This window comes from Larimichthys crocea, chromosome XIX (genome assembly GCF_000972845.2).
Source record: "Larimichthys crocea isolate SSNF chromosome XIX, L_crocea_2.0, whole genome shotgun sequence".
NCBI lineage: Eukaryota > Metazoa > Chordata > Actinopteri > Sciaenidae > Larimichthys > Larimichthys crocea.
Genome location: NC_040029.1, coordinates 2897792 through 2913010, shown reverse-complemented (window position 1 = coordinate 2913010; position 15219 = coordinate 2897792). Strand labels below are relative to the sequence as shown.

Genomic DNA, 15219 nt, shown 5'->3' with positions numbered 1-15219 from the left:
CTCTTGTTTTATTTATGAAGTCAAATGGTAACAATACTTTAAAAACATCACAGTCAAAATTGAACAGCATCTTGCTTGTTTCTGCTGAAGCCTCCGACCGTGATTGACAGCGTGAAGCTAACTATCTAAAAAAGAGAAAGCAGCAGAAGTGCGAGTGAGTTAACTGTACCCTGCAGGTATCCGTATCTATCATTTCAGCGTGCGCTGCTGCCCAGCGATCACACTGTGATGGCTGTGGCCGTTCCCGCTACCTTCAGCAAAGCTGGAGTGGATGTGCTGTATGAGCGTGTCATTGAGCATCCGGAGCTCGGCTCATTTCAGAGCCCCAGGCCAAAAAGCAGCCAAGAATAGCACCAACTAGTGAGAAATACTGCGGTTGGATTTGAGTCAAACAGAGCCCTTACTAGACGGTTTTGGAGACAGGCCTTTCTCCGTGGTGTGAATCCCACCCCTATAATCTCCACACCTCCTGCAACATGACAACCTCTGCAGCCATCACACCTGCTCTGGTGGGAGAACCTCTGCTTTGCCTCGCTGATAATTAACCGATGCGCCTGATAATGAATCTCTCCGCCAGGCCTGCCGACCCCGTTCTGATCTGGGGGGTCCTCATTACTGACGGCTTGGCTTCGCCGGCTTCCTTCCGCTGAGTTTAATTAGTGCACAAACTTCTCGGCTGTCTGAAGCGGCCTGTTAGCTTGCTTTAAAGTCCAGCATCAGAGCTGTCCTCTCTGGGTAATTGGGAGCAGATGCTTGGCGGGTAAAGCAATAAAAATACCCCAAAGGCGTTTGGCAGCTCCGTCGCCAGGCGGACTGGCATGCAGGCAGGGGCCATGATGCTCGTCAGAGTGACATAGATGTGTGAATCTATCACACCATTCCACCCCTCCCGATGATCCAAAAAAAGAAGGTAGAACGTGTCTTTCTTTTTTTTTCCTTTTTTTTTTCTGAAGTAGAGAAAGTGTGTCTGACTCTAAAAACCAATAGGAGAGGAAATGAGACTGGGCCGGCAGTATCGGCTTTGAGGTGTGTGAGTGGGCGGTGTGTGTGAGTGTGTGTGTGTGTAGGGGGGGCGGCTTTGTAATGAAAGGAGGTCCAGTGTTAGGCTAAACTGAGCAGAAATCCAATCAGCAAACAACGCCAAGCGCAAAAAAAAAGAAAAAAGATCCAAGCTTGGAGGCAGGCTGAGCGGGTAGCGCGTCGATGATTGCATTCGGTGGTTATCTCCGGTCTTCGTTAACCTCGGGGCTGCGCTCCTCATGGCTGAGGGCGCCGGGCTAATTGAGAGGAATGCCAGTCCTAGAAGATGGCAGATGATGGGAGAGGGATACTACATTTGGTGGAAATGTTTACTCAGCTACGAGCAGACTAAGGAACTGCCTGTTCTTATAGCATCAAGAAAAGCGAGGCAGGAAGCTGATCAGGTCGAACACTAGATTACTGTCTGAATGTTTCCACTGAGCAACAGGAAATGCAAATGCTTGTTAGATCCTCGACACCAGTTGCTCTGACCCCAACCTTCCTCATGCTGCGTGCATCCAGCCACCTTCCCGTATTGCTTGTTTCTCTCTCATTAAAAGGAAACGTCACTTCAAACTGAGAGCCGGGCTGAGTTCCCATAGCAACAACATCACAGAGATGCTATTTTAGTATGGTGTGTAACTTTGAGATAAGGTGTAATCATGCCAGGCTGGACGCAACTAAATAATACCTCGGTTATAACTCCCTACTTTGTCTAAGTGCTTTCACTGGCGACCATTAGGCTCTGTTACCATGGCAATGCCTTCCCATGAGATCTCACTGAGTGGTCGGCCAAGCGCTCTGAACATGATGCTGTACCATCAATTCACCATTTCCAGAAACATAGGAATGAATAAAACTGATATTTGTTGTGGACGTTGTGAATAAAATCTGCAGTTTGATGTTTTAACTGTCAGCTTTCAGAGGATTTATGGAGGTTAAACCTTTTTGGAAGCTTAACCGCAGGGCATATATCCGCCTGTCTTGAAAAAGTACGGCGCTAATGATGTGATGGTGTCTTGTCTCCTCCCAGTTCGTGGGGTTATGTAAAGCTACAGGACGGCTTTGACTAAAACATTAAAAAATAAAAAAGCTTGGATCAGTGTTCCTCAAACTTTTTCTGTCTTTTGAAAAACATGCACGACTAAATGAGCGGTGGACACTCACACATGAGCCAAGTTTGATGTTATTTTATCTGACTAACAACAAGAATGTGAAGATTATTAAGATTTTGTAATGAGGTAAGGTGAGGTTGGAAAAGCTAGGAGGTCACAGCTTTAGAGGTGTTTGTTTCCTTTGGTCTCACGTTTCTAGTCTTAGCTAACCAACTGCTGGCTCTAGACTCATATATAACGTACGGAATGACAGTGTAAAGAATTTTTTGCACGTGTGCCGTCACCCACAGGTTTCCGAAGAGACATTTTGAAGCTCACAATCTGTGGCTTTGGCCGCTGCCATCTTGGCAGTCCTGCCTCTTCCACGCGACGGCTGTATAAATCTATTTTTCAGTACAAATAAGAGTATTTCCAGAAATATCTTTGATAACATTAAGTCACGTCTTATAACTAACTGCTAGTTCTTATAGCTGAAAAGATTTTTTTTTCAGTTTCCAGACGCTCTCTCATTATATTGAAACCAAGGCTGCTTTTTTCTGAGCTGCTGAAATGTTAAGAGATTTCCTGCCTATCTGGAGTAATAATGATCTGAGATAAAACACATTCTCAGCATCTACTGTAGGTATTAAATTAATATAATGTTCAAAGGATAAGGCTGGTGTCCATGAAAAACCAGAACCAGCCGTGTATGAGTCCCAAAATCACTGGCTCCTGCTGAAGATCTCTACAAAAATTGGTCACATAAAAGGTAACATCATTTTTCAAAAAACAGCTGGGAACTGTAGTTCTTAGCAAACGTTACTCAAACAGGAGGATCGGGGACTATTTTCAGCTGTGGATTTAAACACATTTGGTGCTCTAGTGAGTTCCTCTGGCAGCAGGAAGGTGTTTGTGAGTTTGAGACAAAATAAACTACAGTGTGTGATCATGCTAATGAAGGAACATGTCACCCGTGTGTGGCTCATTGATGTGTTTTTGGACAACAATGGTGCATGTAGAAATAACATACACATCAGGCTTTGTATGCACAGACAATACTTGTTAGCAGAATTTATAAAAATATAGAATATCTCCAGCCTTAACCACGGAACGTATACTGTATAATGGCACAGGCTAGGCTAAAACAAGATATACAGACCACCTGGTCTCCCATTACCTTGGCAACAGCGGTTTGCTTGTACATCTGTGTGACCAGGCTCATGACCTGAGTGAAGGGGTTATCCGTGACGGCGATCCCTGACCCCAGTCCCTTCATCAGCCTCTCCCACTCGGCGAAGCTGGCCGAGGCCTCCTGCAAATCAAGGAGAGCGCAAAGACAGTGAGGCTGCGTCCTTTATTTCTTCATCCACCCTTCTCTTCCCTTCTCTACTGTTTTTGAGATATAAAGGGCAAAACAATTAATAGTGCTACTGGGTGTCCTACTTTCCCTGGAAGAGAAAGAAAGAAAGAAGGAGAGGAAAAACCGAGTGAGAAAGATGGAGAATTCCCAAGGAAGCCACCCCCTCCGACTGGGCTGCTGTGTTAGGTGGGTCATGAGCATCTCCCAATTATAGCCGCCTTGTGACAAGCCGGGGTCGAAGATGGAGAAGCAGCCGGGCTGGTACAATAAATCAAAGACGCCTCGCGTGCTCTCAAGGTGATTGGCGAGAAGTATTTAAGGCGGGAGAGGAGAGCGGAGAGGATCGCAGTGGGAGAGGCTGCCGGTGAAGAGCAGCATATGCTACCTTCTGCTCATAAACAACATGTAGGTTAGCCCTGTTTATCATAAAACCAGGGCTCATGTGAAACTTTGACAATTAACAGCAGGCTTTTTTTACTACAATGCATGATATTATGTAAAAACCTGACAAGAAAACTTGAGTTTGAATCAGTTTTCATGCCATAAGTTCAGTGAAACTTGAGTTTGAATCAGTTTTCATGCCATAAGTTCAGTGTTCCTTCTAATTCGAAGTGCTTCAGGACAGTGTTGAATCCGCTTGACTTGCTTAAAAATTGTTTAACTTGAAGCCACTTTGTTATTAGAGCTTATTTTGTGCCTTTTGTTAACAACCCTCGATTCGCTCTGTCTGAACTCAGGCTGCCACGCCGCAAAAACGTGTCAAAATTCAACAGGAACGAACACGTTCTCGAGGCGCCGCATATCAAACGACGCAAAACTGTGAACCATATGGCGAGCTGAAGGAAGGGGTGGTCCGTGCGTGATTAAGCACATACATACACATAATGATGAGTGCATGAGGGGGGTCGAAGGGGAAGGAGGAAAAAAAAAAGAAAAAAAGAGTGAGAAACGGAGAGGAGCCTTATTAATGCAGGCGCACACACACAGACAAACACACATATAAGACAGGCTTCAAGTTCCACAACTGCATTTTGTGCACTGTGTGTTCTGGACTGGTACAATGAAATAATTTTGGTGAAACATGAAAGCTTCGCAGCGTTTAGTGAAATAATTAGCATTTCTGTGGATCGTCAAAGTCAAGGACGGCTGCGTGGATGAGTAGCATCGCATTGCAGCGGCACAAAGCTGCGTTTCCTTTATGTTTCCTCTCAGATGTTTCACTCACCTGCGCAAACACAGTTTTGGCTGTCTCTCAATGTTTATTTCTAATTAAAACTATCACGTTGGAGCATTTCTTTTTAATCTGCTTTGGGGAAGGTGGGGGGGGGGGTAACCTGTGAGTGGCTAAACACTCCACCCTTGATGATATGCACTAGACTAACACTGACAAAAGGCCACGGCTGAAAACGTAAAGGGCAGGAGGGGCATAAAAAGTGTCTGGCTGTGGAAGATAAAAGCCATCATTAGGGAGAAAATGAGATAGAAGGGGACGAGGCTGAAGCGGCGAGCGGTCCTGGTGTACATATATATCGCCGGTTAGCAAAACTACGCTTGAAGAGACAGTTTGTTTAGAGGGAAATAATGTCCACCCAGGCTTTTATGTTTTATATTGTTCATATTTTTCATGCTTGTGGGAAGCACAATGGCCGCCGCTTTGGGTGACTGGCCACTTCACACCTCCCCTCTCTTAAAATCAGTCCATTTAGCTGGGAGGACGAAACGTCCGTCTATTCTTCTCGGTGGACAAACACCTGCAGGAAACACTCGCACATTCATCTCACGAACAAATATAATTTAAAAAAATAAATAAATCTGTAAAGCCGAACAGCTACAGCGGTACTTTTTGTTTCCGTCAAAGACAAATGATCTCGGGGTTCATTTCTCTGAGGATATTACGTATCAAAGCTGCTGCTTCAGCCCAACTTGAGATAAGAGAACAAGTACAAAACATGACGTGAACTTTTCCAACAGTACGCTACGTTTCGGTGGCCTAATTGGCACCGCTGTGTAGAAACACTGACCATATTTAGCCCCCAATTAAAGCGTCCCTTAACATTTAGGGAGATTGAGGGGGAAAAAAATCCTGCATCATCACTTTTCCGAGCAACTTCCTTATTGTTGTGTCATTCCTGGCTTGGCGGCTCGGTGCGTAATTAGCGCTGCAAGAGCTCCTCCGGTGTTTTTTCATTCCTGCTGATATGATACAAAATCTAACAAAGGCTTCATACTGGATGCTTCTCAGTGCGTTATTGTTGTTGGTGCCGGTTGTGCTCCCGGCGGGAAAACGAAACCCCTCGTAGCCTTGACACCGGTGACCCAAAGCAGAGTAGAACACACTGACAGGCGCGCAGGCTGGGTCAGAGCCACATTAGCATTCGCATGCACGTTCGTACGCATCCAGCGTGATGTGGGAGGTAGAGACCGCATCCATAACTTTGGGGATACTAAAAGAGATGCAAACACCTACACATGAAACATGACATTTACTCAACAAATACTCTGGTATCCTTTTTATGACAGTGGAGAGGGAACACACACACACAGTTTTCAAAGAGAAGCAATACTAATCACACTCAGGAGCAGTTCATCAGTTTTTTTAGTTTCCTTTGGCATCACATGAGGATTCCTTTCATTATTGCTTCATCTGTTGATTGTTTAGTTGATAAAATGGCAGAAAATAGTCAAAAGCGCCCATTACAGCTGCCCTCAGCCCAAGGTGACATCTTCAAATTGCTGATTTTGTCCGACCATTAATCAAAAATCTATACATATTCGGTTTATTCTGATATAAAAGCAGCAAATCGTCACATTTGAGAGATCGGGCCTCACTTCTTATTCTTATGCTAAATCTCACTTTTTTTCTGCGAGTGTTCCCAGTCAAACTCTCTGCATTAACTTGTCTGTATGAGGCTACCCGTTACACAGATAGTCCGGTTCAAGTAAAAATGTCACCCGAGAGCAAAAAAAAAGATTCTGACTTCGCCGCAGAGCGCCAAGCCCGCTGACGGAAGTCACCAGACGGAAACATAACACATTTAGAGGTGTCAGTAGTCAAAACAATTAGAAAATATTAATACACCTGCCATCCATGTGTCATCACAGCAGCACCGCGCTGTAACAGGAATAAAGAGGGAACGCTTCGACGTGACGTTAGACGCTACAAAAAAAACCCCCCAAAAAAAACGTGTTTCACGAGCAAAGAGGTGCGTGACTTGGATGGGAGGTGACAGTCATGGGGATGGACGAGAGGATACAAAACAGTATGTTACACTGTCAGTTTATGTCTTATAACAGATCTGTTCTGTTCCTCAAGTCCCCGAGGTAGCTGAAAAAACAGAACTGTATACTGTACTTGTACAAAAGTTAAGTAGAGTTGATTATGTTGCACTTAAGAACCTCAAAAGGGTACTTGAGCATTTCATGCTGTTTCATACTTTTATACTAAAGATCTCCAAAAAGGTATGTGTCACTTTTACTGAGGCCTTTCGAAATATTTCCAACTGACAAAAGGGTAAATGAGAAATAAGATTTCAGATAAATGGTCTTTCTGCAACCAGAAATGTGAGCATGGTCTGCTCAAACCGATCCACACTGAGACCCTCTGAATTTGGATTTCTGGTTTGGGGGTTATAAAAAATGCATATTTTTCTAGTAGAAATCGCTCCAAAGCAGGGAGTTAGTGGAAGTAGACTGGTTTTCACATTCTTTAAGCCACACGACTTTAGCTTGCTTTTCCCAGCGCTGCATTATTCACTGAGGTCTAGCCCTTGTATAGTTTGCAACGATGCCTTTAGCTTTTCTGAATTATAAGCATCATCAAGAAAGTATCTGAGTTATTCTCGAGTGATCAACAGAGTCAGGGTACGACGTTTCTCCACTGCAATAATAAAGTGATCTCAGATCAATCATGATCCAATGATATAACACACATTATTTTGATGGTCATGCATAATGAGTACTTTTACTTTTGTTTTTAACAGTGTTTCTCCACAGTGGTGCGATCATATTTAATCAATATGATTCAATAAAAGTGTTTATCCCACAGAGGATAAAAACAGCAGAGGGCAGGTCTGTCTGCATATAGAGGAAATAAAGTTTTTGGAGGATCCTGAATGATAAATGAAAAGGATTTATTGTTTCTTTAAATCAGTCGAGACAACAGCAGCGAAATATCAAACGGTGATGAGCAGGAGACAGTGTATGTTCCAATGAATCACTCCATGTGTGGTGAGATATTTACACGCCTGGAGATAACAGAATTGAATTTTACTTAACAGCGTGAATCTCCATTACTTGAGACGTGCCACTCGACTGGATATGTAGACGTAATGTTTTTGGATTTGCGCTGGGCATGTATGAAAAGGTCAGAAACAATTAGTCAACCGACAGAGCTATTCTGATTTGGGAACTATTTTGGTGATTAACTAATTGCTTGAGACGTTTTTCAAGCAGAAATGATGAAACATTTGCAAGTTTCTGCTTGTCGAATGTGAGAATTTGCTGCTTTTCTTTCCCCCACATGGCTGCATATCTACTATAGCAATCTGTACAGTAAATTATTTATCAATGATGAATCTAATATTAGTTGCAGCCCTGGAAAATGCTGAGTGGGCCGAACGTTGTCACCCATGTCCAAACGTGTACCTTTGCAGCCTCTTTAGGCAGATCAAATGGGATACGCTGGCGGATTTTGGGGGGCAGCTGAGTGAGCACCTCCGCCTTGAGTCGGCGGATCATGATCTGGCTCAGCCGTTGGTGCAGCTCCTCCAGGTTGGACGCCCCGCGACAGTCCCACTGTCTGCGAGGCCCAAAGTACCTGCAAGAAAGAGCGAGAGTGAACGAGAAGCGAAGCTGTGGCTGCCGATGCGTTTGCTACACGTTTCTAACCGAGAGAAACTCACTAAGAAAACATACTTATTTACGGAAATGCCCTGAAGGAGTAGTTAAACACATTTAAACTTTCCCACCTGGGAGCTGCCCGGCACTACAACAGCCTTCCATCGTTTACCGCTGAGCAGCTCTGCTGGAGCAGTCGGGGGATCAGTTTTTTGCTTAAGGGCACTTTGCAGAGCAGGAAACTATTTTGTCTAATGGCCACAGCAGCAGGTTTATCCTAAAACTCGCCGGCAACTTTCACAATTCATCAGCCAAATGGATTTTTAGAATAGAACTGGCCCTCCACACAAAGGCTGGTTATCTGCCATGTTGGCTGCAAGTGTGGACAAAGTTAACAAGCCACTGCCAAAATCCGCCGTTTCACACTCTGGTATTCAAACTTGTAGTTGCTGAGGAAGGCAAACTGATTCACTCCTTTTAAAAATAATGTTTCTGCCTCGTGTCGGGATTTCAACCGGCAACTTTACAGCTGTGAGGCTGCTTTTTTTATCTTCTGGGCTGCTGCCATTCCCAACAATAACTTCTCTATCAAGAAGGGAAGACTTCGCTCACATGACTGCCTTGTGCCCTCTCTGTGTGTACAATCTTTTGTGTGCATGTGTGTGTGTGTGACTCCGAATGGCATTCCCCAGCCACACTAAGTGCTATTATATACAAAGTGTTATCATTAATGGCGCCGGGCCCATCCCCGACCGAGCTGCTGACTTTGATGGACATCCAAAACAATGCATTTGATGTGTTTGTTCACACGTGTAACTGATCGTCACTGGCAACTGGCAGCCAGTTGGCATTTAACGCTTGGCTTCAGTTGTGGTCTGGCTCCGACAACAAACCCTCGACTCAGCAGCACCGCCACTCCAGACTCAGGTACAGCCCACTTCATCCCAACAGACAACTTGAAAAGAGTGAAAATTAAATGGTAGGTGAGAGCTAATGAAACTCTGCTAATTCCACATGAGCACGCACCAAACTGAGGTATTATTACGCTTTAAAGAATAGTTTGACATTTGAGGGAATACGCTTACACACTTTCTTGCTGAGTGTTATCTAAGAAGGTCAATACCATTGTCATGTTTGCTGGAGCCAGGAGATGCTTAGCTGAGTTTAGCATAAAACTTGAGGCAGGGGGAAAAATGCTAGCCTGGCTCTGTCCAAATGTTAAAAAAAAAAAATCTGCTTACCAGCACCTCTAAAGCTCAGTAACTGACATGTTAGTGTTGTTCCTTCAAACCGTACAAAAACCAAAGCACAAAAACAAGAAGTTGTGGTTTTAGGCAGGGGTTATACGCCAGATTTGTCCCTCTAGTTATTTTCACACTTCATATTTTTTTTGGCCTTGGCTAGTAGCTGTTTCCCCAGCACTTCCAGTCAGCCTATCCCAGCTGACTATGGGCGAGACGTGGGGTACACCCTGGACACGTTGCCAGCTTATCACAGGGCATGTAGAGACAAACAACCATTCACAATTTAGAGTCACCAATTAACCTATTAAGTGCATGTCTTTGGACTGTGGACTGAGGGGGAACATGCAAACTCCACATAGTTCCGCCCTAAATGTAAAAATGTTGCTGAGTAATAAAATATTATTTGCATATCTACAATACACAAATTACATTTATCAGTTAATGTGTAGTAGCATTAAGAGTGTGTGTGTGTGTGTGTGTGTGTGTGTGTGTGTGTGTGTGTGTGTGTTGAGGTCTCACCTGTAGTGGGCATTGCAGTATTTCTTGGCGTAGTCGGTCCAGGTTCCGAAACTTTTGGGGTGGAGGGCATCAATCTGCATAAAAAGCTGCCAAATACACAGACAGGAACGAGACGTTAACAATCTGTACTAAAGCACACATTACAGTCTGTGCGTGTGTGTAAGTGACTTTGGACAAGCTGTGTCTCATTTTGAATTAATATCTCTCTTTCTCTAAATCCTTTATATATTTTCCTCCCAATAATATTTGCCTCCTTTTCAAAAAAGAATACAGCATCATATGGCCAATGTCATCTTACCCTGTTAAATATTGACAACATAAAAGTGAGACAGAAACACATTCTTCCTCTGAAAAGTTGAAAAAATAAGAAATAAAACCTTATTTGCTTTGGTATGAACAGGAGCTAACCGCACCTAATTTTAGCCAGTGTTAGCAACCCTTTAGCAAGTTAGCATGTATCGCTTTGAGACTGAAAAATAACATATTGTTCATCTTATTGGGAATTAATGAGCGCAGCCTCACCTTAATTATCACTCTTATCACTCTAACTGATATTACTGACTTTATGAATCTTCTCTGCTTGTCCTGACGCTTTACTATGCTTCAGCATTTAGCATTGTTCGGTAACTGTCATATGTGGCTACACTGGCCAAATGAGCAACCTTAATTAGTATAACTGGCAACACCTGTGTTTACCTACTACTTCGTGTCAAAATGGCTGCTGTTAAAAAGGTTTATTGTTATTTGTGGCTACGACGGCCGATTTAGCATGTTGCATGCAGCGGTCTTGCTTTGAAGTAAGAAGTAACTATTGAAAGGAGAAATTTTAACTTTTCCTAACATAAAAAGTTGAACACACGCCTGATATAATGTTACACCACGGTTCAATTCAATTCAGGGTTTGCTGCTACCGTCTTACTTGGTTTCATACGACCGGTAGCTTGGGGTAACGCCACAACATAGTTTTTAGTTTACAGTTGTCCCTCACTATAACGCGGTTCACCTTTCGCAGTCTTGCTGTTTCGCAGATTATTTTTGTATAATTTTGCATGTTTTTTTTACAGCGTTTTGTACAGTATGAACGCGCATTGTGTTCGGCGTCCTGATTGGCTAAGGGAGTACTGTACAAAATGCGTTCGGCTAGCCAGATTTACATAAATTACATTACAAATGTTCAATCGCTAGCAGTGTGACTCTGCATTTACTAATACAGTATTGTACTTATTTTTGTTAAATCTGCGTTTGAACTTTGAACTTTGAAGTTCGAACTTTGATTTGTGTTTAAATAAGAGAGAAATGTGAGAAAATGTTAATGCATGTCTGAGAAAAGTGTATAAAATTGTGTGGTTAGGGGTTTTACGGCCTTAAAACATGTATAATAATTGTAAAAAATAAAGCTAATTACTTCACGGATTTCCTCTATTGCGGGTTATTTTTAGAACGTATCCCCCGCGATAAACAAGAGACCACTGTACTGACTTTATGACTTGTCCTTACAAGTGTCCTTATTTCATGTCATAAACACATATTTTTCTGATTTTACCACAAAGATTCAACCATAAAACTATAAAACATAAATCATTAGTGCCATTGCTTTACTGGTCACTCATTTTCCAATGCTTGCTTCATGTTAAAACATTTCTATACATAAAACAGAATATCATTTAATAAATGTAAGTGACATAGCCGCGGTTTCACATGACCCATTGTTCATAACCTTCACTTTAAGCAGAGCAGCTGCTGGCAGTAGGTTCATAGCTGGCACACAGATATGATAGCGATCCTATCATCTAGCTCTCGGCAAGAAAGTGAACGGGCTTAATTCATTTCCCCAAATGCCAAACTATTACTTTAAAAAAAAGTTAGTATGATATCCTGTGTAGATTTCACCACTGTCCTCCGCCAAACTGACAGACTTAGCAGCACATCATTAAGATTGCATGCTATTTTAGTTGCCACAACTTCTCACCCTTTTAGTTTGTGAAAGCTCCATGCCATAACTCAAAGTAGCGAGAGCTTTTTTTGGCTTTAAACACAGACCTTACCTGTGCTCACGATTAGTCTACTGTCATGCGGTGCATCTTGTGTGCAATTTATTCAAGGTCCTGTTGTCCTTCGCCTAGTTTACTAGTCCTGTGTTGCGCAACTGTGTGGTAATTTGTGTCAGCGTCGATTAACCAGGTCAAACCGCTGTGCTGTCAGACTAGGCGAACAAAACGGATCCGATTTAAAAATTAAATGATATACAAAGAAGGGAAATTAGGCTAAATAACTGCAGACTTGAAAACTATGAGTCATGAAAAGATTTCTGCATCCCTTGGGTTCAGTATACTGATAAATGACAAGGTTCTGCTTCTGATTTCAGTGAACGTATGGCATTTTGAAAAGTGCCTTTTCCATATTGTAAGTAGTTAAAGATTGTGTATACATCACAGGTTGCAACAAAGCTCCCAGAATGTGTGTGTGTGCCTGTGTACAAGCCGCATCCCTGTCAATTTTCAGTATTTGCAGCAATTTCTGAAGTAATGACAGGTAATCATCAGCGAGGCGATCTGAATAAGCAGCCACAGTGAGAGCGCTATTCTAAATTCAGCGCTTGTTCAACAGGAGCTTTGCATTTTCCCCCCTCACACTGTTGATATAATGGGTGGGTGGAATGAGGGCACATCATGAACGGTGCAGCATGCCCTGAGCTGTGTGCTAACTCGATGTCAGAGCCATAGTGAGTAATGATGGCAGTGAGGAGACTGGCACAGAGGCAGGGACAGGGCTTATCAGGTTTATGCTGCGGATGATAAAATGTTATATTCAGTTTCAGATTCTCGAGGCAGAGAGAGGGAGAGAGATGATATCTAAAAACTAACCTCGCCACTGCAGGCAGGCGACGGCAAAGACAGGATGGCATGTATCACACACACATATGTGCAGCGTATGTAACACACACACACACACTTTCTCCATGATACACCTTTCTTACAAATACATAACTTCACATCATTTTGGAATTAATTAGCTGCCTGAATTTCATCAGTTAATTATCATGATGGGCAATAATTAAGTTTTCCTCACAGCAATGTGGCAGTTCGATGGCAGTGGGGACTTGAGTCGTGTCTCACATAGACACTTTAACACAGTCACATTTGATGTCAGTCCTGGATAACTGGTTATACACAACAGGGACAGAATCTGACACAAATCTGGCCACGTCACACCAGATTTAGCTGGTATTTTATGATTAATATGAAATGTATTATTTCATTTTAAGGCTCTTCGTTGTCTAACACCTGATTACAATGCTAAGATCCTGTGAGATGTAAGATAAAATCACTTTTTTAATCACCCTGAGTTTCATTCTTTCAATTTATTTTTTAAAGAAGAGTCTGGTTATAGTCTATATTTGTCTAATTTATCAACAAATCATGTGAATATACGATAACTAATTATGATTTGATCCAAATAATAAGCATTATGTGTGCGCCAAAGCCTTGTTCCTCTGTGGCACAGAGCTCCATTGTTGTCCAAAAATTAAAAACACACCAGTGAGCCACACTGGTTGACATGTTCCTTCAGTACCATGAACACACACACACTGTCTGCTGAGGTAAATACTCACAAGAACACCAAATGTGTATTAATCCACCGCTGAAAATAGTCCCAGATAATTGCACTACGCTGCCCACCGCTGTCTATTTTTTTATTTTTTTTCTATATGAAACTATTCAATGAGTGTCAAAGCCTGTAAGGGATGGTTATGGTCTATTTTCTTATTCGTCTAGTTATCAACGACGTGCTCCTTCATATGTTGGAGCACTTTGGTTCATTTTTCATGAGAGATTTCTGTCTGTGCTGCTTGTGTGATTCTCAAATCGTGTGAGGTTGGTGACATCACCTTTTTTTTGTGCACCAATCAGGATTGAGGATCATTTGCCACCCCTACAGTCCTCACAAAGAGTTTTGTGAATGTTAAACTCTTGATTAATAAATAAATTATACCCAAGGATGTTTTTTTTTCCCTCCAAACTTTAACTTGGATCGCTGCTTCTTTTTAGGCTTTTTAAATCAACCTGCTTATAATTAATTTTTTAATGAATGATGAATAAATCCTGTGAAAATACAATAACCAATGTGTTATTTGTGTATCGAAGCCTTATTCCTTTGTACCACAGAGCTCCATTGTTGTCCAAAAACACGCTGGTCGACATGTTCCCACAATACCGTGAACACACACACTGTGTAGTTGGTCTGCTGAGGTAAACACTCACTAGAACACCAAATGTGTATTAATCCACCGCTGAAAATAGTCCCCAATAAATGCACTACAGTGCCCAGCTTTTAAATTAAACTATTCAATGAGTCTTGGTGTGTTGGTCTATTTTCTCAATCGTCTAGTACGATGTGGACACACATTCATTTTTTTTTGCCTAATTCAGAGTAGTCTGGGTCATTTTTCATGAGAGATTTCTGTCTGTGCTGCTTATGTGATTCTCAATCATGTGAGGGCGGGCGTGGCTCGGTCGCAAAAAAAGGTTGGTGACGTCACCTTTTTTTTGTGCACCAATCAGGATCGAGTATCATTTGCCACCCCCTACAGTCCTGACTAAGAGTTTTATGAATGTTAAACTCTTAATAAATAAATAAATGTTTTTTTCTCCAAACTTTAACTCGGATTGCTGCATGAATATTTAATTTTATAGACAAATACTTAAGATTAGCATTTCAGGATCTACTATCACCTTCTTGCTTATGTTCTTTTAATGATTTTATGCATCTTTTATGCATTTGTAAAGCACTGTTCTGTGTACATAAAGCTGTATTATTTTCAATATGCAACACAGATTTAAACTAAACTAAAACAGCTACACTGCAGGTTATGAATAATGATGTAGTCTCAGTGTGTGTGAGTGTGTGTGTGTGTGTGCGCTGGAGAACAGAGCTATTCACAAACAGGATGTTCTGTACAGTGTGTGTGGATCTATAATGAATTACACACACAACGTGCAGTCGATGGCAAAAGAAAATTAGGAAAGTTAGGCCAAGGTTATCTTGAATATAATGAGAAATATGCTCCAAATCAGCTGTCTAATTTGGAAATACATTAAATAAATTGACTGCTAATATGTAATTATTCACTAAGCGATCACAGTGA

The 15219-nt window shown here is 42.1% G+C and overlaps 1 protein-coding gene across 4 annotated transcripts in view; it reads right to left on the bottom strand.

The window, feature by feature from the left end:
- zranb3 (zinc finger, RAN-binding domain containing 3) overlaps window positions 1-15219 on the bottom strand; it is a 79663-nt gene that overhangs the window by 47425 nt on the left and 17019 nt on the right. For all 4 annotated transcript variants that reach the window (XM_027291653.1, XM_027291654.1, XM_010738940.3 and 1 more), the window contains exons 6-8: window positions 10074-10159; window positions 8119-8290; window positions 3292-3426 (exon numbers count right to left, since the gene is read on the bottom strand). In XM_027291653.1, coding sequence (XP_027147454.1) covers window positions 3292-3426; window positions 8119-8290; window positions 10074-10159 — 393 coding nt within the window. The remainder of the gene's footprint in view (window positions 1-3291; window positions 3427-8118; window positions 8291-10073; window positions 10160-15219) is intronic.